Source organism: Amphibalanus amphitrite, unplaced genomic scaffold (genome assembly GCF_019059575.1).
Source record: "Amphibalanus amphitrite isolate SeventyFive unplaced genomic scaffold, NRLGWU_Aamphi_draft 000327F_arrow, whole genome shotgun sequence".
Taxonomy (NCBI): domain Eukaryota; kingdom Metazoa; phylum Arthropoda; class Thecostraca; order Balanomorpha; family Balanidae; genus Amphibalanus; species Amphibalanus amphitrite.
The window spans coordinates 291743-312949 of record NW_024881822.1 but is presented as its reverse complement, the minus strand read 5'-3'; the positions used below and the strand labels follow the sequence as shown (position 1 = coordinate 312949).

Below are 21207 nucleotides of genomic sequence, written 5' to 3'. Positions count from 1 at the left end.
TCATGCCAGTCGAGTCCGAATTACAGATTGTAATCAGACTGGAGCGACTGTTACGTTGTCGTGGTATTCGAGCATGTGCGAGTGCACGCGCAAAAAACAAAAAAGATGCTACTGTTCTCATGAGCCGAGTCGGTATTAGTTACATAATCCGACGGGAGCGGCCGTTACGGTATTAATATCACATAAGCCGAGTCGGTGAGATATTCACACCTGGACTGGAGCGGCTGCTATGTAGGTATGCAATAGCCGAGTCGGGATGTGGTTCTCACTCCGACTGGAGCGGCTGGTACTGCGATTAGCCGAGTCGATAAGGCATTCAAGCCCAGACTGGAGCGGCTTTATACTTTCTCGTGCCAGTCGAGTCCGAATTACAGATTGTAATCAGACTGGAGCGACTGTTACGTTGTCGTGTTATTCGAGCATGTAGGTACAAATGCACGCGCAAAAAAACAACAACAAAGATGCTACTGTTCTCATGAGCCGAGTCGGTATTATTTACATAATCCGACGGGAGCGGCTGTTACGGTATTAATGTCACTTAAGCCGAGTCAGTGAGATATTCACACCTGGACTGGAGCGGCTGCTATGTATGCAATTGCCGAGTCGGGCTGTAGTTCTCACTCCGACTGGAGCGGCTGGTACTGCGATTAGCCGAGTCGATAAGGCATTCAAGCCCAAACTGGAGCGGCTTTTTTCTTTCTCATGCCAGTCGAGTCCGAATTACAGATTGTAATCAGACTGGAGCGACTGTTACGTTGTCGTGGTATTCGAGCATGTAGGTACAAATGTACGCGCAAAAACAAAAAAAAGTGTTACTGGTCTCATGAGCCGAGTCGGTATTAGTTACATAATCCGACGGGAGCGGCTGGTACGGTATAAATATCACATAAGCCGAGTCGGTGAGATATTCACACCTGGACTGGAGCGGCTGCTATGTATGCACGACTCCTACTGGTCTCATGAGCCGAGTCGGTATTAGTTACGTAATTCGACGGGAGCGGCTGGTACGGTATTAATATCACATAAGCCGAGTCGGTGAGATATTCACACCTGGACTGGAGCGGCTGTTATGTATGCAATTGCCGAGTCGGAATGTGGTTCTTACTCCGACTGGAGCGGCTGGTATGCGATTAGCCGAGTCGGTGAGGCGTTCAAGCCCAGACAGACTGGAGCGGCTTTATACTTTCTCATGCCAGTCGAGTCCGAATTGCAGATTGTAATCAGACTGGAGCGACTGTTACGTTGTCGTGTATTCGGTATGCGATTAGCCGAGTCGGTGAGCGTTCAAGCCCAGACAGACTGGAGCGGCTTTATACTTTCTCTGTTCTCATGCCAGTCGAGTCCGAATTACAGATTGTAATCAGACTGGAGCGACTGTTACGTTGTCGTGTATTCGGTATGCGATTAGCCGAGTCGGTGAGCGTTCAAGCCCAGACAGACTGGAGCGGCTTTATACTTTCTCATGCCAGTCGAGTCCGAATTACAGATTGTAATCAGACTGGAGCGACTGTTACGTTGTCGTGTATTCGGTATGCGATTAGCCGAGTCGGTGAGGCGTTCAAGCCCAGACAGACTGGAGCGGCTTTATACTTTCTCATGCCAGTCGAGTCCGAATTACAGATTGTAATCAGACTGGAGCGACTGTTACGTGTCGTGTATTCGAGCATGTACGATTGCACGCTCAAACAAAAAAAGATGCTACTTGTCTCATGATCCGAGTCGCGCACATCGTCATGTCTACATGTGTCATGCATTGTAACAATTTAAACTGTCGGGCGGGCGTCCTGATATCTACTGTTGCTAGCACCTTAACTTGACTTACCGGCCATGACAGTCCCCTTATGTATGTGCCTCTGCGCTGCGGACCAGGTACTCCGTCGCGCCACACTCACTGTCGTCTCTCGTTTCTCACTTATCCTGCTCGCTCATTTTTTGCAGCCTGTCACTCAATCCCCACTCGTCACACCATCCGTCGCCTTTGAGCGCGCGTCTCGGACTGTTCGACCACGTGGTGTTTGCTTCTTCCCCGGGCCCGTCCCACCACCCCTCCCTCCCTCTGTTTACTGCGCGTGCCTTATCTCGGGTCAGCCTCCTCCCCTCTGCCTCGGGTCGTGTTTCCCCTCTCCTCTTCCACAGACACACGTCTCTACCGTCTTCGCGCCCCCCCCCCCCTGCCCCTCCCCTCCTTCCTCGTGCCTGCTGCCTGCCGCTCACTGACCTTCGAGCCCCTAATCGACAATAGGTGGGCCCTATTACTGATTTCTGTCGGCTGATGGCCGCTCTAATGAATTGCAGACCATGCATGAGGTGATTGTGATCGCCCGTAATTAAATCAGCGACTGCGCTATTTGGAGGCAGCTGGACATTCCGGTGCGAGTGTGTGCCTATTTTTGGGGGCTTGCTTCAGTCTCGTTTGTATGCGTTCGGCGAGATATGATACCGGCACTTGATATGACGCCGGCAGCTCATGCTTTGCATGTTTTGTGAATGTTTTTTGCTCACCCTACAGCCTCTCTAGACGCTTCCTGTATCTCAGTGGACTGATGCCTTGATCTCTTAACTCAGCTCCGGCTGCCGTAAACTTTTGGCTATGAATCGTTCGAACAACCGATAGCCGCAACCTTCAAAGACCCGCTTTGGACAACCCCTCGATTTCCGCCTCATGCCTCCTCTGTGGAATCCTGCGCCCTGCTGGCTTCCTGCACTCATCCACCGAACTCATCAGAGCGCGACCCGCGGGCCGCCTGCTCTCGGTCTGACAATTTGCCGGCGCGGTGGCGTGTTTTCGGCCGCGGGCCTCTGGCGAAGTTGGCCATTGTCGTCAGCATTGCTGCCTAATTACCCGCCGACCCGGTCGTTGCTAATCTAATTAGTAGCCAGATCTGGATTGCTGCCATATTTTCACAGCCCAGACGAAATATTGGCAGGAATTTTTCGCGCCGAGAGCAGCTGGCTGAAACATTGGTCGGTGGTCCCTGAGGCAGGGTGCATGGACGCGCCCGCACCCCCTGTGTGTGTGGCAAGCGGCGGTAAGATGAGAGCGAGCCCCGAGGAGGCGGTGAGGCTGGTTGAAAGGGCTTTTTTTATCAGAACTAGCCCGGGCTAGTTCGGTCTCGGGCCGCTAGACGGCAGTAGCGGCGGCGCCACAGGCTCTGGGGCGACCCGGGAGTTCTTCTCGTTGTTTCGCCAATCTGAAAAGTTTGTAATGAGAGCATGGCGAGCGCCGATGTTGCTCGCTCTGCACAGGCAGAGCATAGAACTCAACGGCGGCATGCATTTAAACGCGCTGAAATACGGTGGAACGAGGTTTTCGTGCGCGCTTCTGCTCGCTGTTGCCGAGAAATGACCCTGTCCCAGGGTCATTCCGCCTCCAACGGACGGGACAGACTGCCGTTCAGCTGATGACTTATCCACTGAGCTGGAAACCTGTTGGTACTCTGCAGCTTTGTTGGGTTGGGCACAAAAGGCAATCATTATTCATGGTATGTAGAAAATTCAAATTCAAATTTTGTTTAGCTATGAAGATTGTTCAAAATTTGTTTCATTTTAGACAATTTCTTGATTTATTAATTTTTCTCGTTTTCTAACTGAGCATTAACGATATTTTTCATGACTCACCTTACCAGTCTCTGGTCCTGTCGCCGCTCTGCTCCGTTTCCGTCCTCGGCCGTCTGCCTCCGCTCAGCCCAGCCCCGTCCCTGCAGGGCGCGGTCGTGTCGGCTGCCCGGGCTGGGCACGTGCCAGCGCACTGTGCGTGTGTGTGTTTGTCTGAGCTCTGTACGGGGGACGCTCGGCCTGCCGGGCCGTGCCGGACGGCCGGTCCGACACGGGCGATTACCTGACCGGTATCTGCCCCCGGGCAAACAGCGACCTGGGGACGTGCTCGGCGCACGGGGACGAGTATGGCGCACTGGAGACTTGCTAGACGCACGACTCGACGCGTTCGACGACGACGACGGACGGGGGTCGAGCTGGACGACACTGCTGACCGATGTGTCGTATTGGGGGTGTTACGCCCCACCATTGTAAACACTACTCATGGGGTTAACAGCATTTTGCCCCATAAATGAATGTTGAACTTATATTATTCGCTCATTAGTGCATTTAATTAATCGTTCTGTTTCTCGATCTGTCATTTCCATATGTTCGATACCGTCTGGTTGGTCTGTGATATAACCACAATGGTTATTTACATGGGCTATAGCCAGACTCTGACAAATGTTCCCAGCTATCAGAATCAGCCGTTCGGCTGTATCGAATTACGCCGCTGAACATGGGCCATCAATATACGGACCAAAATGTCAGTCTGCGTCCGATCACTGCTCTGTGAGTCTGCTAGTCAGGCTGACAAGGTCTGGAGTCTAACTTCTAACAAGTGGCACCGTTGTTGGTATTGGGTGGAAGGGAATGTTTCACACGGACATCGCAGTAGGTGTCTTGCAAATACCAGCACGGGTCTCATTGAGAGCTGATTACCTAGTCGAGCCGAATTGCGCTCAAATTACTAGTGGTCATTTATGCCTATGCCTAGGCTGCTCGTAGTCACCACCATTTAGTAGCTAAGGTCGGGAGGGACGACCCAAGGGATGTTACAAACTACCTGACTTGAGCTATGGTAGCTCACGGGTACTATGACTAAGTTACGACCAGTTATTTATAAATAGTTCGTGTCCAACTGGGAGCTGCCCTAATGCGCGGCACATATTCATCACTTCACCTGTATTATTTAAACCTCGTGCCGCCATTACGTAACGATTTAAGACGTATAATTTCACGGATGGGCCCAGTCCCCGAGGAGCGAATCGTCTGCGAAATTTCACAGACCGTTCGTCACTCCATCTGTCCCTTTCGGCTGACCGGCGAGGTGTGTCCGTCCCGCCTTGTTATGACGTCATCCCAGCGAGCGGCGTCACACTTAGCTCCGAATCAATGTCCACCGAACGTCACTGCTCCGGCCCTGCTCATTTGGAGGGCCATGACCGAGGAAGGTCGTGAAACGACGACCGCCTCCCCGGAATTCGTCGAGTTAGGGCCGCGGAGATCGTCGCGGCGAAGTTCCGCAGACCTCTGGGATTGGGTAACGATCGGAGACGAAATGTGGGAGGTCAAGTGGTCGGCCCGGCCGCTGCCGAGTTTCAGACCCCTGGAGACCGCCAGATGGTCGTTCTCGGGTCGTATACGAACCCCAGCGGATTCAGTTTGAGGGAACGTCTCATCGGCGACCGGGCTGAGCAGCTCCGGAGATTCTGACCTGTGAGGGCTGGGGGTTTCTCAGTCCGACTGTCATGAATTTCCTCCTGCATACGAAATCGCTATGGAAAGCGAAATGGGCGGCGCGCGAGGTGAATAAAAGAGATCGTTCGATACTGGAGCCGTCAAATTGCGTCTGACTTCCGCAGCCGACGGGGCTGACGTATCGGCGATTTTAGACTGTATCGAAAGCGCCGCCGCCGCTCCCGTCCCGTCCAGTCCCGGCGCGGGTTAAGTCGGTACGCTGAAAGTTGTGCCGTCCGTGCCTGTGTCAGTGCCCTATCACCCGCTCGGCGAGACTCCATGTCTGTCCCATTTGACTGCGAGCGAACCCGATAACCACAGATACATGGCGTCCACCGCGACAGAAATACAGCTTTCCGATAGATCGTCGAGGGAGATACGAGCGCGGAGAATCCATCCAATCAAAAAGGCTCCCAGCGAATTTATGTCGAAAAAGGCGACCGGCGCGGCGGCGGCGCGACGTCAAAATGGTCCGCCGCTCGGCACCCGGTTCTCGCTGATCCGGTCATTATCATATCTCACCCGTTCAGGTGGAATGGTCGTCGCTGGCGTCCCGTCGCCATATCACCTGTCATGGGGCGAGCGTTAGTGATCTCACGACGGCCGTAGCTCATCTCCGCCCGGCGGGACGACGAAATGAATGGTGACAGTCGCCTGCAGTTGATATGAGTTGTTTATGTGTACGCAGAGAACGTCCCTCTACTCCGCTGGATCTTCTATTGTCGATAGATCCGCTAGATTGTTCGAAAGTACAGGTCAATGCAGATAATATGCTTGAGGTGGATCATTTTGCCTGTGATTTTCATGGTGCTTACAGTTTCAATATGTAAATCATACCCGTCATTTTCTTGTAGTAGTCATGCGCTTGCCTGCCTAACTCGTACGCACGTCCCAGTCTGGGTTGCCACTGACAGGTCCACACGTTTACGCTCCGCCCCCGCGACAGGTAGTTTGTTTTTCCTTACAGCGGTCGCCACTTCCCTCCCCGTCGTCCTACGTCGCCCGCTCACCGAACGTGTATGTCCTAGTACACAATGAAACAACTTACCAACGATATAACGCTTGTGGTTTCTCTCCACCATCACTCGACTGAAAATTCTCATTTCATCAATGTCGACCATCTTATTCACGTTCGCTCGAGCGCTTGACTCGCTAGCTGGTGGCGCTAAGTACCGGCGCCTTGTCGGCCGTCGTGACAACATTGTGTCAGACAACACAGCGGGCCGCCAGCGCCTGTTGCCGCTCCATTGTATTCTCGTTAGAGTTTGGCGGCGATTCAATGTCAACAGACGGCGCAGGAAGTCCTCCAAGTGGCGTCGAGTCGACGTCGACACCGTCGACGTCGACCCGACACACGAGCGGGGAGGCTCACGTCACCGAAGGAGCCTGTTCGTCATCACCGCCACCGTTGAAATCGACATCGTCGTAGGCGTCGACGTAGGCGGGGGCGTCGCAATGACGTCGCTCTATTAGTCTGCAGTTGATGAAGGGAGCGGTATGGGAATGCACGCGCCGCAATTAACGCCTCCCGAGAGACGTGTCGTTGCTGGATCGAACACAGAACCATTGAGAGGGCCGAAATAGATGTGGACGGCGCGTGCTTCATCCAGAGCGGGCCCTCAATATACGGGATGACGTTCTAAAGTTGTGAGAAGGTGAAGGGGGATGGCGTCTGAGAATGGACGGCCATCAATAATGTCGCTGTAGGCCTGTCAGGGACGATTTATTGCCGCGACCCGTTATGTGACTCTAAACAAAGCCAGTGTGCATTATTAATTGATGTTATGATTGATTATTGTAATTCTTTTATTTGTATACTCGTATGTTATGCAATTTCACACATGACAAACTCCGTTCTGTATATGGATACTCGTACACATGTAGTCAATACATGAGTACGTAAAAGTGCGAAGATAGCAAGCACAAACATACCCGACTTACTTTTTGTTCCAACGCATTGTCCGTGTTATTTGTGATGGTGCACAAGCTAAATCATTCCAGATTGGCTCCTGTTTTCTTTCCCCACATCAACTTTATGAATAGCTTGCCAATACGAATCCAAGTGGGAGAGTATAATAGATTTATCTCTTACCATACTGTGAATCAGTCCCGATGACGGGTGACCTCATTCCTCCAGCAAAAACGTCCGTGTTTCGGCTCATCGACTGCGAGTCGGCTCCGACGTTCGTCGACCAACAAAGGGGGCGTCTCGTGCCGCGGCGGGCGCCCATTTCCTGGCCGCATCCTGCCCGCCCGTCCGCCAGCAACTTTGTTTGCCGCAAATCCATTCAGCCTGTCCGCTTCCTCCCAGGAAAATCAACTAAATAATAGCAAAAGAAGTTCAGTCGAGCAGGTTCTTACATTGGCGAAGACGGTTTTTGCGTGGGTTCATCCGAGCTACTGAAAGAGCCTGCGCAATATAATTATTTCCATCTCCAGATGCAGGAAATAAGTTTACCGGTGTGGACGCCGAGACGGAATCCAAATGGCGAAGTTGGCTGGTGGGCCGCGCCGGGGACGTCCGTGGAGAGGAGGTCCAGATCGGAGTGCTGCCATTGTTGTTATTTTGGTGGCCGGCTGCCCCGAAACAGAGTCAGAAGTTATCAAAAGTTAGACGTCTCATTGTCCGGCTGTGGAATGGGAGCCAACCAGCCGGATGCTGTGGAACGTAACCCCCATTTTCAATGTAAGATCTCTGAAATTGTAATTTTGGCTAGACACTTGACTTTTTATGCATCTTTTGAAGTGCTATGAAATGCAAATTTAAGCAACATTAATATTTTTACGTGAACATGTGTAATTGCAGTCTTTTTTCTATTTGTTTTATAATTTTTTGTCTAATGAAGTGTAATGAGGTATAGGTAAGTATAATAATTTGTCATTTTATTGCACTTGTTATCTGATTTTGCGTGTTCTAAGCGATATTTTCGGTCGCCGTCGGCTGTATCATTTCAAAGACAAGTCGCGGTCCGTTTTTACCGTTGCACTTGTCTCCTACCCGTCGATCGGCCGATGTGTCCATTGTGTACGCGTCCTGTCCGTGTCCTGTCCGTGTCCGTTCGCGTGGCGCTCGCCGCGTGTCGCCTGTCGATCGCATCTCGCCGGTGTCGACTGGGCTGCGTCGGTTTTGCCGCGATCGGTTATCGGCCGCATGTCGCCAGTGTCAGCTCTCTCTACAGTGAGACAAAAACGGCGCAGCGCGGCGGTGACTCGGTCCCCGGCAGTTGCTCTGCTGATGCATTCAGTCGCCGGGTTTTTGCCGCGCTACCGGCACGTGTCTGCGAAGGAAGATCGCGTTTTCTGATCAGGCAAATGCTGACCAATAAATCGTCGTGCACTCTTGAAAAAACTGTCGCTATAACCCAAATACGTCCCAGTAATAGTTTTACTCCACCAATATTTGGGTGCATTTTGCCGCTCATAAGAACGCTTGATTGATGGCAGGACGACATTCCCGGACGGGAAGTCTTCAATCGTCCGGACCGGTCCGTCCATATGCGAGCAGAACTGCCAAACGTTCGGTCATCTCCCCATTTTCCTCCCCGACGTCGTGTCGTCTCCTCCCTGCCATTCTGTCTGCTGCGCGGTCCAGTGAGCCGGACCGACTCCCCGGCCCTCCCCGCCCGCCCTCGCCTGTGTCGCCGTCACGGACCGTCGAAAACGACGAACAAACACTGCCGCTGCGTCGACGGCGACGGCGACGGGGACGGACTCAGCGGGAATGGTTCTGAGGATGGCCTAGAGCTGCAGCGACGGTCACGACTGCGGAAACAGCACCACGAGAATCTCACGGACGGACATGGGTGTGGGGCGTGACACATCGGAGTAGACCGACCCAGGCGCCGCTGACACATACGGGAACATGATCGGAGCGAGCGAATCGTGAGCTCGTCGAGGTGGTGCCCTGGCACGTCCCTTCAAAGCGACTCACTCACGTATCCTATGCACCTTCAAACATTGATTTACTTAGCCCTTACATCGCTCTCACGTGACACGTCTCCATGTCTCTCTCACGTCCCTCACGTTTTCTGGGAGTGTGAGACCCACCCCCTTTTCCGACGCCTTCTGTGGTGAGCTGCCAGTCAGCTCTTCCTGGAAACCCTCGCGTTGGTCGCCCCCGACCGGCGCCGTCTGCCGGCCCGGTCGGGTGTGATTCAGCCCCTCAGATTGACAGCCGATCGACGGCTGGCTCCGATCAGACCCGGTCAGTGGGTCTCCCTTGGGTAGTGAGCAGGTCACGGTGCTACTTAGTGCTTCCATGTCCCATGACTTTACGACAGACACTTATTGGCGTATGCAAATTTAGCCAAAATGAGAATTTCTGATAGAAACATCGACGGTGTACGGTCGTTGCATGAGTCGTAAGCTTTCCTAACAAAATCCCACTCCTTATCTTGATAATAGACACTTTCCGAGATTTCGATTCCTCCTCAGATTCTGACTTCCCATGTCTCCACGTCTCCACGTCCTCAGGCTTTCCCCTCGCGTCTCGTCCCCTTGTCTTCTCAGCCGCGCCTCTCTCCCCGGCGGCGGTCCTGCATCCATCTCACTGGCCACCGGGGGCAGTGACGCGCGCGACGTCGCCCGCGCGCCTCCCCCAGCCGCCTTATTATTTTGGGCGGTGACTGCAGGCTGCGACGAGCGGCTTCGCATAATAGTGAAAAATTGGCGAAATACCCTGATTATCATGAGGAATGATGCCAGATTTGGCGTAGGGAGCCAAGCGGCCAACGGGAATTGGCTGTCGTCAGAGCTAGGCCCCACAATGGCTGTTGTTGAAGAGGGAAAGCTGAACAATGCGTATGGGGGCTTGTGATGGCCATATGACGATAAGGTATGAACAACCAGACGTAAAACCGTTCATCCGGAATGCGCAATTTAATTGTAAACGGAGCATGAATGGGTCGATGACTTTGACTAACGGCTTTTCATGAGCACAGTAGTGATCAAACATTTCACAAATTAGAAAATTAATCTGTTCTAATCTTCTGGTGCAGGTTCACTGGAGAGCGGCTTCGAACCGAGGCGCAGTTTATTAATTTCCAGCTCATCTCTAGCGTCCAATTTTTCAAGACAGCCGAAGTCATTTGTCTCGATGCCACTGAAGGAATTATTGTGTTTCTCGCTCGTGTAGTGGAGTCGTGCGTTTATTGCAACACGTTCTCTGTACGTTTACAGTTCGGCTCCCCCTATAGGACCTTCCGACGGTCGAGCAATTCCAGGAATGTCGGCCTCGGGAGGCTTGGTTCGTGGGTCCAAGTTACGGGGAACAGTGGGGACGCTCACCAATGTAGGTGCTGGGATTACGTTGCTACTGAAGTCACTTGTTTGAAGTAGGCTAACTGTAATTGAACTGTCGATTTTTCCCGACCGATTTTGGTTGTTACAACTGATTTTCCGCCTTTATCGATCAATGCTTATTTGTTCCTTTTTCATTATTTCAGATAAATCGTGGCTGATGAATGCCGACGCTCCCGAGTTTTCAATATTTTTGGATTCAGAGCAATGAAATTAAGACAATTTGTTTCTAATCGGCAGAGGCGATCTAGACTAGTGTTATCTAATGGCCTCGTTATTTCAATAGACATCTTAAAAGAATTCAGTATGTCTCACTGTCGGAAAATATACTGGCGCCGTAAGGAACTCGATGCCGCCACCAATGCCGTCGGTTCAGGACTCTTGTAATGAAGCTGCATTCCCAAATATAACTTTATATGTGCTGAAATTAAATAACATGACTCTTTTAGCTGAACTACTCGTTTTTCGCACCATCAGATGTGCTTATATGACGCTTGCCTAATATTTACATCGGGCACGTCCTGTATTTGGTATGAATAAAACCCCAAAATGCATATGCTATCGCACAAAATACCCCCAGCTGCCAATCGAAATTGCATCGAGAATTCACTCTGCACATTCCAAACGAACTTTCGGCATCTTCGAACCCGGCTCAATGCTCTATTTCCTCATTTTTCATTCACGGATGAGAGATGGGGTGCCGAAGTCGGTTTATAAATATTCCATATTGCACGTGCCCCGCGCAGTGGAACGAAACAGAGGGGAGGGCGGGGGCGTTTGACGCCCGCTCTGCGCACCGCACTTAGCGCTCAGTGCCGCTCGCTGGTGGGCGTTTTTGTCGCTCTGCTGAAACGGAGCGTCCATAGGTGCTGGCCAGCAGCGTGGCTTTCACACCGCGACAGAAACATAGCCCGGAGCGGGGTCAGCGACCCGACCGGCTACTCTGGGTAAATGCGCTGTCCGGAAAATGATGGATGGGCCCGGAACATTCATGACTACATGGCGGCCGTGCAGTCTAAATGTGTCGGAGGCTGTGCGCTTGATAACACTTAATTACCGAAACCATGTGACACAAGAAGAGACGTCTCTCGTGGCGAGATGGTGTGGTCGGCATGTTTGTTTAAGCCGGATCGATGTGTAGTTTCGTCGATGAAGTCGTTTCTTGAACGCCAACCACTATCATGTTGTCTTAGCAAACACTTGCTCCGAAACTCAAACGTAACTTTTCAGATTGAGCGGGTCATCGGATGTCTATTAGGTGAAGTCACCAGCCAAGAGAAGTGTTTCTGGACTCTTATAGCGCATTCCGCTAGATTTCCGACATTTCGTCTTACATGCGAAGATCCGTCCAGACGTGCTGCTTCACCTGTGTACGGTGTTATTGAACATCTTCCTTCATCCGTCTTACTCATCGGAAAGCGTGTCAACTTCGGATGTGGCGCCAGTGGCCCTGCATGCATTGGTAATGCTACGTTGGTAAAAGCGAAACATGTGGCGAGTAGTCAGTTTGCTGCGCATGTTGGGTGATGTCAGGATGTATGTATCCTGAGTAGTTCGCTCGTGAACCGGTCGCTCCCACCTGGACCCTTGCACTGATCCCAGCGTATTGCCGTTGTGTATTGGAAGTTCATTCACCTTTCGCAATGTTGTACTTTCCCCAACTCGCCGTGATGCTCTTATCACGATGCTGAGTTTGTTCCGGCATGTCTTCCTGAGGCAACTCCGGAGTATAACAAATCAGGAAACCCTGTTCGCGTGCAACACGTGATTACTAAACAAAGGGTTCGACACCTCTCTTAGACAACATCGTCTCGAACAAAAGAAACAAACCTGAGCATCTTCACTCGTGGAATATGAGTCACACTGGGACTGGATCCTATCAATCCCCACATCTCTCTTATCCTTCATCACCAACGCACAGTGCACCATCCAAAGCCATCAACACACCCAACTTAGCTACTGCACCTTGCGCGGAGACTCCACCTACGCAACCTCCAGTAGTCCCCGCGCCCAGCCGCAGCCCACCAGGCCTGACGGAGCCGCTGGCTCGCGGAGGCCGACGACCTCGGCAAACAGGATTAGGGTGACATTATTGCACAGATCCCCGGGGCCCTGGACCACCTGCGGACATGGCTGACCGGCGCCCGGGTCACTCGCTTCTCTTCCTCTCCTCTCATCTCCGTGCCTCCCGTCCTCTTCTGTCTCTCTCGCTTCTGGTCAATCTCAGAGAGTATATGTGTGTCGAAAGGGAGGGTGCACTGCAGGGGGGGGGGGGGATGTGGGGATGGGATGCACTTGTGGCTGTGACTTGGACGGAAAGTGTGGAAGATGAGAGAGGGCAGAGACAGAAAAGGAGAGACAGAGAACGGAGTGAGATGAGCGAGAGCGGTGAGCGGACCCAGACGGACTCGTCTGCAATGACCGTCCCCGCCCAGAGTGAGGGGTCGCCGACCGATATTGGAGAGGATTGACGCCGCGCGGCTCGGCTGAGCCGCGGTATTGGCCTCCGGTGGGATTTCGGCCGGATGTGATCGACTGCAGGGTGGACTGGGATGGCGATGAAATGCCCGCTCTTCGCACCCAGACATGGCACGGTCGCGGCTGGATCCGGAGAAAGAAGATTGCTATCTTTAGTTTGGGACGATGAGTTCATGTCTCAACTGCATTTTGACTGGATGATGCAATAAGCACTTATGTTTTTCACAAGCGCCAAGTTTGAAAACTGCCGTGTGACAGTTTTTGGGCGATCGGCGGTGGCGACGGTTGAAGACGGATTATCTTTCACTAGCAGGAAGAAGAAAGATGGACAGCCAAGATGTGGCCTCGTGAAGATAAGAGGAGCCGCCGTGTTCGTTTACTTGTTCCACCGCAAGAGATCAGTGTACAGATGCACCCAGTTCAAATAAACTAACCCTTGTCTCGTATTCACAACTGCAACAACACAAATCGCCTCCAATTTAGATAACACCAGTCATGAACTTTCGCTGTTTTTACCTCATGACCTACTTTTGACCGATGTGATGTTTTGCTGAAAGTCAACGATCGTCAACCGGCTAAGAGCACCACGCAGGTTTGAAGACGGTATACGTTGGCGGAATACCGACCTACACTGCTGTCGGTTCCTCAGACAGGAACTCTGTGTTTTGTCCCCCGCCTTGGTCGGAAGGACCGTCTGGGCTGGTCTGTCTGAGGCTCATCAATAACCTTCTGGTTTATACCGCCGTCTGCCGCCGCGAATGGTGACGTGACGTACATTGTGTATACGTCTGTGTGCCGCTGGGGCTCGGGCGGTCTGTGCTGCTGCCATGAGCTGCGCCTGCAGGGAAGGCGCACTGCAGGCGACCTAAGGTGGACTCCAAACGGTAGGCATAGAGACAGTGGAGGAGCGAAACAGACGAAGAAAAAGACAAAGCATTGCAGTGTCGTATAGGTATAGTGGTGAGAAGAGGAGAGAAGGCGGGGCAGTTGCGGAGCCAAAGTCCTGAGGAGATTCTGTCTAAGACGCCGAGTTGTTTATCGATTGTGCTAGACCGGACCGAACGGATGTGGTTGCATCACAGTTAGCCTTGCCGGACTCACCAGAAGCGAAACATGTCTCCGTCGCCGAGGAGGAGACGTTTGAAGACACGAGACACCTTAGAAGACGTGGTTAGACGTGAGAAGACACCGTGGGACAACTCCTAACTGCGGGCACATCAATGCATTGTCCACCGTCGTATCCAAAGGCGGCATGGAACACGATGTTATCGTTTCACCCAGTGACACCGAGCGTGTTTGTAAGTTTTATCAGCGACAATCACGACAGCAGGTCTTCCGTTATTCCCGCGTCGTATGTCATGTTTATGGTAAACTAAACCCGCTTGTTGACTACAATGAGCGTGTTTTAATGGGTATTCAGCAACATTCTTTTGTTGCTGGCGTCTGTAAAAGGGAGCAATCATTGCTGGAAGTGTGCGCTTCGTGTTTTGTATATCGGTAGCGTTGATGGTTTTTGTTGAACAAGCTATTGTGGTTGTAGGCCTCATCTGTTATAGCGTGTTTGCGAAGTGTTTTTTCATGCTTGTATGGCTTGCGTGTAGACCGACGTCAAACTGTTTTATTACAGAAACTATTCATGTGTATTATTGTACCAAAAAAGTAACTTGAAAAGGAGTATAAGAACCAGAATAAGTTACCGAAAATATTTGTGAATGATTATTTGTTGTGTTGCATTCACTAGTTTGTGTCGTCATATGTACATTTGATATGGTCATGATAGTACATATGACCTGTAGGTAAATATGACCGTTCGATTATCACCGACACGTGGTGGAAATTATCAACATTGGTGGACAGGTTTTTACATCGCACTTATGATTCGCTGCCAAAATTAGGTATAATTTGTTTTTGCATCTTTACGAATCATGAAAACGGTATGTTGCATAAGTAAGTTTCTTTCAAAATCAATATTTTTGTAATGACGGCTGACACTTATTTTTCTTTGCTTATATATTTATGTTTGATAATATCGTATTATGATCATGGTCATATATCCCATTCTGGCATGATTATCTCCTTAGACCTTCATTTACGAACATTCATCGGTAAATATTGGCTGACCTGACATCATGACATTCATGACCTCGTGCTGCCACGCCAAGACGAGCCACGACCTTGCGGTCGGGTCGCTATTTCTGTGAATATCACCTCATATCCCGGGGCGGATCCCATGATGAGCGACTGACCCTGATCCCACCTGATCCCACCGCAGTCTGCCCGTGACCCGCTCCCACTCCCACCCGTTAGCACCCACCCCGGGCGCTGCCCCTGTCCCTGCGGTCGACACTGTGCCGCAGTGCACGGCGCCACGCCTGCTCCGAAGTCGGTTAGCGGGGCCCGGCGGGCGGGCGGCGACGGCGGCGGACGGCCGGCAGTTCGTGGCGCGCGCTCTGCCCGCCCGCACGGCCGCCCCGACCGAGCACGGCCCGGCACGCCAGAGCACGGCCCGGCGCACGGTCGGTCGGACGGACGGACGGACGGACGGACGCTATTGTGGTTAGAGTAGTCAGAGGCCAAAGAGTGAGAGGTCAAAGAGTGAACCAGCGCGGTGGACTCAGTGTCAAAGTGAACGGGCTGTGAGTAGACAGCAGTGCGCGGTGGTGAGTGGGTGCCATGGCTGCCAGTAACCGTCTGGACCACGTGATGCAGATAGTGCAGCATGACACACGGTAAGACTCCGGGCGTGAATCAAACGTAATGGCACGATGTCGCTAACGATTGCAAGGGTAATGCAATTAGTGAGCGCTTAAATGGATTTAGATGCGCTGATATCGGATCTTCGGTGTCAAAAACTAATTTACACGGCAGTTTTATTATTTTATTGACTTGCATCGGTGTGGTCATCTTTGTTACTTGATTTAGGGATCATTTACATTCATTACTATTGCAGACGTATATGGCGCTGTATCATGTATATGATTCGGTTATCTGCCATCTATAACAATTATACGAGGCTCGACCCGGCGGGCTGGGCAGGCGAAGAGCGGGCTCCATAACAGCTGTCTTGAACCCGTTCCATATCACTGAAGCGCTATATGAAGCGCGCACAATGGCAAATAAAGCGTCGAGCCTTCTTGAGTTCATCCATTTAGTCGTAACGCGCTAGCTCAAGTGTAAATCATGATCGTAGTCTACTGTGGCAGAAATCCTCGCCTCTTCTCTTCCCAACACTACTGGCGCAATTTCACGACGCGACATCATCCCATGTGACCTCAACGTCTTGCGATGGGTTCGTGTTTAGTCGGTGCCAGTGGACCACTTTGCCCGTCGTCCCAACCGCGGCACACAAATACACACGGCGGCGACCGTAAACACAGAGTGGCTCACTCACCACCTACTTATCCTCAGCTCGCCCATACCCACCCTGCTCTTAGTTAACTCGCAACCCGAGCTGAGTGCTGCCCCGACCGGTGCTCATGCACACGTGCAGTGCATGGCCAAGGTGTCATGTCCGGACTCTTGTCATTTCCCAGGCCGCCGCCGTCGAGCGCAGAACCGGCCCCGGCATTTTTAGTCGCCGGTGTGTCGAGCAGGGCGGATTGTGAGCGGCCCCAAAGGCGGCGGCACGACTGAAAACTGTGCGCTCCGGACGCGACACACACGCGATGGTGTCGCGCGACAATCCTGTCTTGTCCCGGCTACGGCCCCTGTCCAAACCCGTCCCCAACCTAGGCGCGGACTCTGTCCGATTTCAATGAATGATGGCATTGATACTCGGGGCGCCAGGAGCGGGCGGTGTGCGGAAAACCGGGCGCACCTCCGATAACAATGCCCATCGGAAGCTTTGAGACCCATCGGTGGTGACAGGTTATGACATAAACTCGACATTTTTAGACAGGACACTCTACATGCCACCGTTTGGGTAGTGGTCGATGACATTAGCGCCGGCACATTTTGACTGCGCCCACGCGGCGAACCTTTTTAGGCTTGGTACGGAGGGTCATTAGAAGTTGTGACCGAGTGACGATAGCTTTGTCGGTGTTGTAAATGTCTGAGCAAGTCACTGCAGCATCAGTTGCAATTCGATCCGGTATTGGTGCGGTGACCCGACCCTCTTTCAATGGTCTCACGCCGTTACCTGACCTCCCCTGTGTCGTTTATTGACTCTCCGCCGAGTTGTTCATTCATCCAGTCGACCACAAATCACGGCGGACACCTTATAGCGCGGGTGTTTGACGCCGATTGCTGTGAGGGTGTGTAAAACCACCTGGCAGCGTGGGTGGTCTGAGACCTTAGCACGTGCCGTCTGGTGACCTGCACCCCTTGCACCGCCCCCGACCTTTGTTGACCTTTGACCCATGGTGACCTAAAACGTGACCGCCACGGTCACCGCTGATGTCCTCTAGAGGAGCGCTATTTTCCCAAAGAAGAATGAGCGACTGTGAGCCGACTCCGCTTTGTTACAAAAGCCAGTTTCGTTTCGTCGTCCTGTCTCTTCCGCCCGTCGCTCCGTCGCTATCCGCCCGTCGCCCGTAGCCCGGTCGCCCGTCGCCGGTCGCCGTTCCGTTCATGGTTAAAACTGAAACAGACTCTTTCCGCAGTCAGGAAATCGCATGCGAGAGCCCATTCAAATGCATGGAAGCACGCTCGCCTCAATCGCACGCACCTCCCGCAAGCGATTGATGCGAGAAGAATTATAATGTATTTGAATAGGCTCTCGCATGCGATTTCCTGAACGCGGAAAGAGTCTGTTTCAGCCTTTAGAAGTTAGCCCGTTTGGCTCGGTCATCGTCCGAGGGCGGAGACCGTTTCGCCAGAGACAACTGCCATTGTGACCGGTGATGGTTCCCGTCCTTGGCTTTGGGCGCCGTTTAAACTGGGGATAATTCCAGAAACGTCGGCAAAATGTTCAAACGCTCAACGGACGATGGGCCAAATGGCAGCCGGTCAATACTCGATGGTCCAAATCCTTCCTGCTATTGAAACGTTTTTTTTTTTTTGCTGTCTTCTGTCTCATCCAAATTCTGATTATTTAGTTATTATTAAATGGTACCTACTCAAAATTGATGAGTGTTAGTTGTAAATATTTTATATTATTATTTTATATGATAAATATTTAAATATGATAAATATGTTATGTTGTCGAATTGAATTGCCTCTGTCTGGGTGCCTAAAGTGTATCGTGCACACGTATTATTTACTTTCCTCAACAGCTAAAACGGCCCATTGATGTCATTGCATTCCCAGTCCCTGTAGGAATGTACCGCCACATCATAAATCGGGAATTGTCATGTTTGTTTCAGGCGCTAAACAAGCAACCGCAACGATTTAAAACTAGTTTACAGCCTTTCACGATCTATCCTGATTACTGCACTTTGATGGTGGAATAAAATCAGCTTATTGACTTTGTAACAATGGCCTGCTATCCGACGCGAGTAATCGCAAACACGATAGTTAAAATAAAACGCACAATTCTACTGGAGCTGGCTCTAATCACTCGCTGCATTTCATGTTTGGCCGTAACGATTTCAGCATGGGTATACGGACGATCGTTACTGATGCCAAATGAGTCGTAAACTTCAAAGAGGCCCACAAAAATACATTAAACAAGGGTCGGCGCCAGGCGGCTGGCTATTTGTTGGATTATGAGACGCAATCTCTGCCATACGGCGAACGACGGTATAATCGCAAACGGTAACCTAAGACGGTTTCTGACTTTATACTGTGCCTTATCTGATACTGATGTGTGTGTAGTCTCGTGCCGCGCTATTCAGGTACATTGGTAAATCGTAGGGAACCGCTACACCGTACCCAACACCCCTCAGCAATGAACTGTCACCGAGAACAATGCGCCCTGTCAGCGGTACGCTCGGACCGCTCTAATCTCAGTTGCAGAACCGCGGTCCCGAACCGCACAACGGGCGCACATTGAGTGGATCGGTGACACCCCAGCCGCCCCCTCCGCCGCCGTCGCGACCACAGCCCGGTCGTAGGACGTTGATCATGCATAATTAATCGGATCTATGAATTTTCGAACGGTCTGGCTGAGACAATTCAGCCGTTTTTATTGGACTGTGGTGTCGGGAGGCCCGCCGGATGAGGGTATGCAAATGTCCGTCGGGATGCGATCTCGGGACCTCGCCACGGCTAGAGACGATGGTCTGGTGAGGTTTGGCTCGAAACTCGACAGGATACGTGCTGTTTTCTGTGGAATTGTATAGCGAACCATTCGATTTGGGCCTATGGTCTTGTTTTTATTCGAGTCTTGGTGTGGTGGTCTTCTAAATGATATGTTATAGGTAATCGCTTTTAGCTAAATATTGTCAATGTCACTGGTCAAATTCGATTTTTCATGTTTCTGTAATGCTGTACATTGGAAGTTGTTCAGATCTCCAGAAGTATTAGCATTTTGCCTCAATCCACTGCACTAGATTTGTAATTTCGAAACATCCCTCTCACTCGATATTCCATAAATCGATCACTGCCTTTATGAGATGACAGTTGGTCAGGTGGAGATGACGACCGTGGCCATTTCCGTCACCGAAATAGCGCAGAAATATCGCGTGCCCGGCACTTTTGTGACGCATTTTCCGGGGATTTATGAAAATCACACGCGACGCCATTAGTCGGTGCCATTACTGAACGGCGAGCTTCTATGATGCATACTTTATAGCCGGATGGCCGATAGCTCGGTTAAAATTCCATCGCCGCCCCAAATCAGCATACATACGATGGGCTTTGGAGACCGAAATGGTAAAAACACGGCCGCTCCGCTGGGTGGCACGGTGGCGGCACGTACCAGGCGGCTGCCGGTTTTTACTCGCCAGAGGAACACAGCACAATCAATACATGTGCTGGGACGGCATTTTCTTGCCGCAATCTCGGCTTGTCACGGCAGAAAATGCCGGCGGCACTGCACGACACGATTTGGGCATAAAACAGCCGGGGACAGCGGATGAAACCTCGGGCGCTGGTGACGTTATTTCTCTCGTCGATATCTAATGGAGTCATCTGCACAGTCGGCACGTCCCGGGTTAACGTCGTTCGCCGGGCGACGTCTCTGTCGCCGGCGACGGCCCGTCGGCCGCCGTGGGCCGTATTTTGACCAATTTCGGCGGGGCATTCTGGCTGATTTTGGCGAGGCGAATTGATTGTGAACACTGCTCGGGAGGTCGTATAGATGCGGCGGCACGTGCTGCGGGCTGAAAAACGCCGATGGACGGACACACAGGGCCGGACTGGTTCTAGGAACCTTGCTAGGAACAAACCAAGGCCCGTTCTGAACGGACGCTGTGGGAGCCGCCGCGCCATCACGGGGCTCTTACCGGCCGGCGAAACGGTATACGGCTCATCTTTTTATAACGCAGGCAGCTAGTGACGGATAGGGCGTGATAGCCGCTGGTGGCGATGAAAATAAAGGTTTTAGATGGAAATAATGCGAAATGTGTTTGAACTTTGAAGGATGTGTTGGGGTCCCACAATCACATACCTACATAATTTTTGTGTTACGTTAGGATCTCACTGTGTAGGTATGCACCGCATTTAGTTCCATTTCATTTTTTTCTAGATTGGCTTGTATTTGGTGAGACCTTTGCCGTGCAATATTTGCTTCCGGTAACATTTCTGCTGGTGTTTTCACGTACCAACGTCATTAATTTTCCAATCTACTGCTTTTGTGGGGCAAACAACTGGCACTGTTTTGCGTCGAGCGCTTACTGTTGACGCGTTTTTCGTCACTGTGTTTGAGACGTGTGCCCGAGCTGTTAATAATGGTGCACCTCGATGTGAGTATTTTCAATGGGATTGATGTGTGCATTGATAAATAAAACCACGTGAATGATCAGTCCATAACGTTAGGCACTGGTATGCCTAACGTTGTAATTGATCTATTATCTATAAATATGGGGGCTGTTGGCATTATATACAGGGTGTCCCATAAGTTCGTTCTCACCTTATAATTGCATGTAAAACAGAGTACATTGCGTTTTGATATTTTTATAATCCCTCAATGTGCTCCCCATTTCATAGGCAAACACATGAATACATGCTGCGACATGCCAACCGGCATGTTTGGCAGCGTAGCAGGCTTGAAGTTAGCCCAGACTGACTTGGCATGGGCCGTGAGCTCCTCAATGCTGGAACACCGCTTCGCTTCGA

At 51.5% G+C, this 21207-nt stretch overlaps 1 protein-coding gene across 2 annotated transcripts in view; it reads left to right on the top strand.

Annotated features, from left to right (window-relative positions):
* Nucleotides 1-21207, top strand: part of LOC122388579 — an 84700-nt gene that overhangs the window by 6810 nt on the left and 56683 nt on the right. Inside the window, exon 1 of one of the 2 annotated variants that reach the window (XM_043379767.1) lies at nucleotides 15484-15779. The exons of the other annotated variant lie outside the window; for it this stretch is intronic. Within the exon in view, the coding sequence (XP_043235702.1) occupies nucleotides 15724-15779 (56 nt within the window). The 5' untranslated portion in view covers nucleotides 15484-15723. Of the gene's footprint in view, nucleotides 1-15483; nucleotides 15780-21207 lie in introns of those variants that run through there. 2 annotated transcript variants of the gene reach the window in all.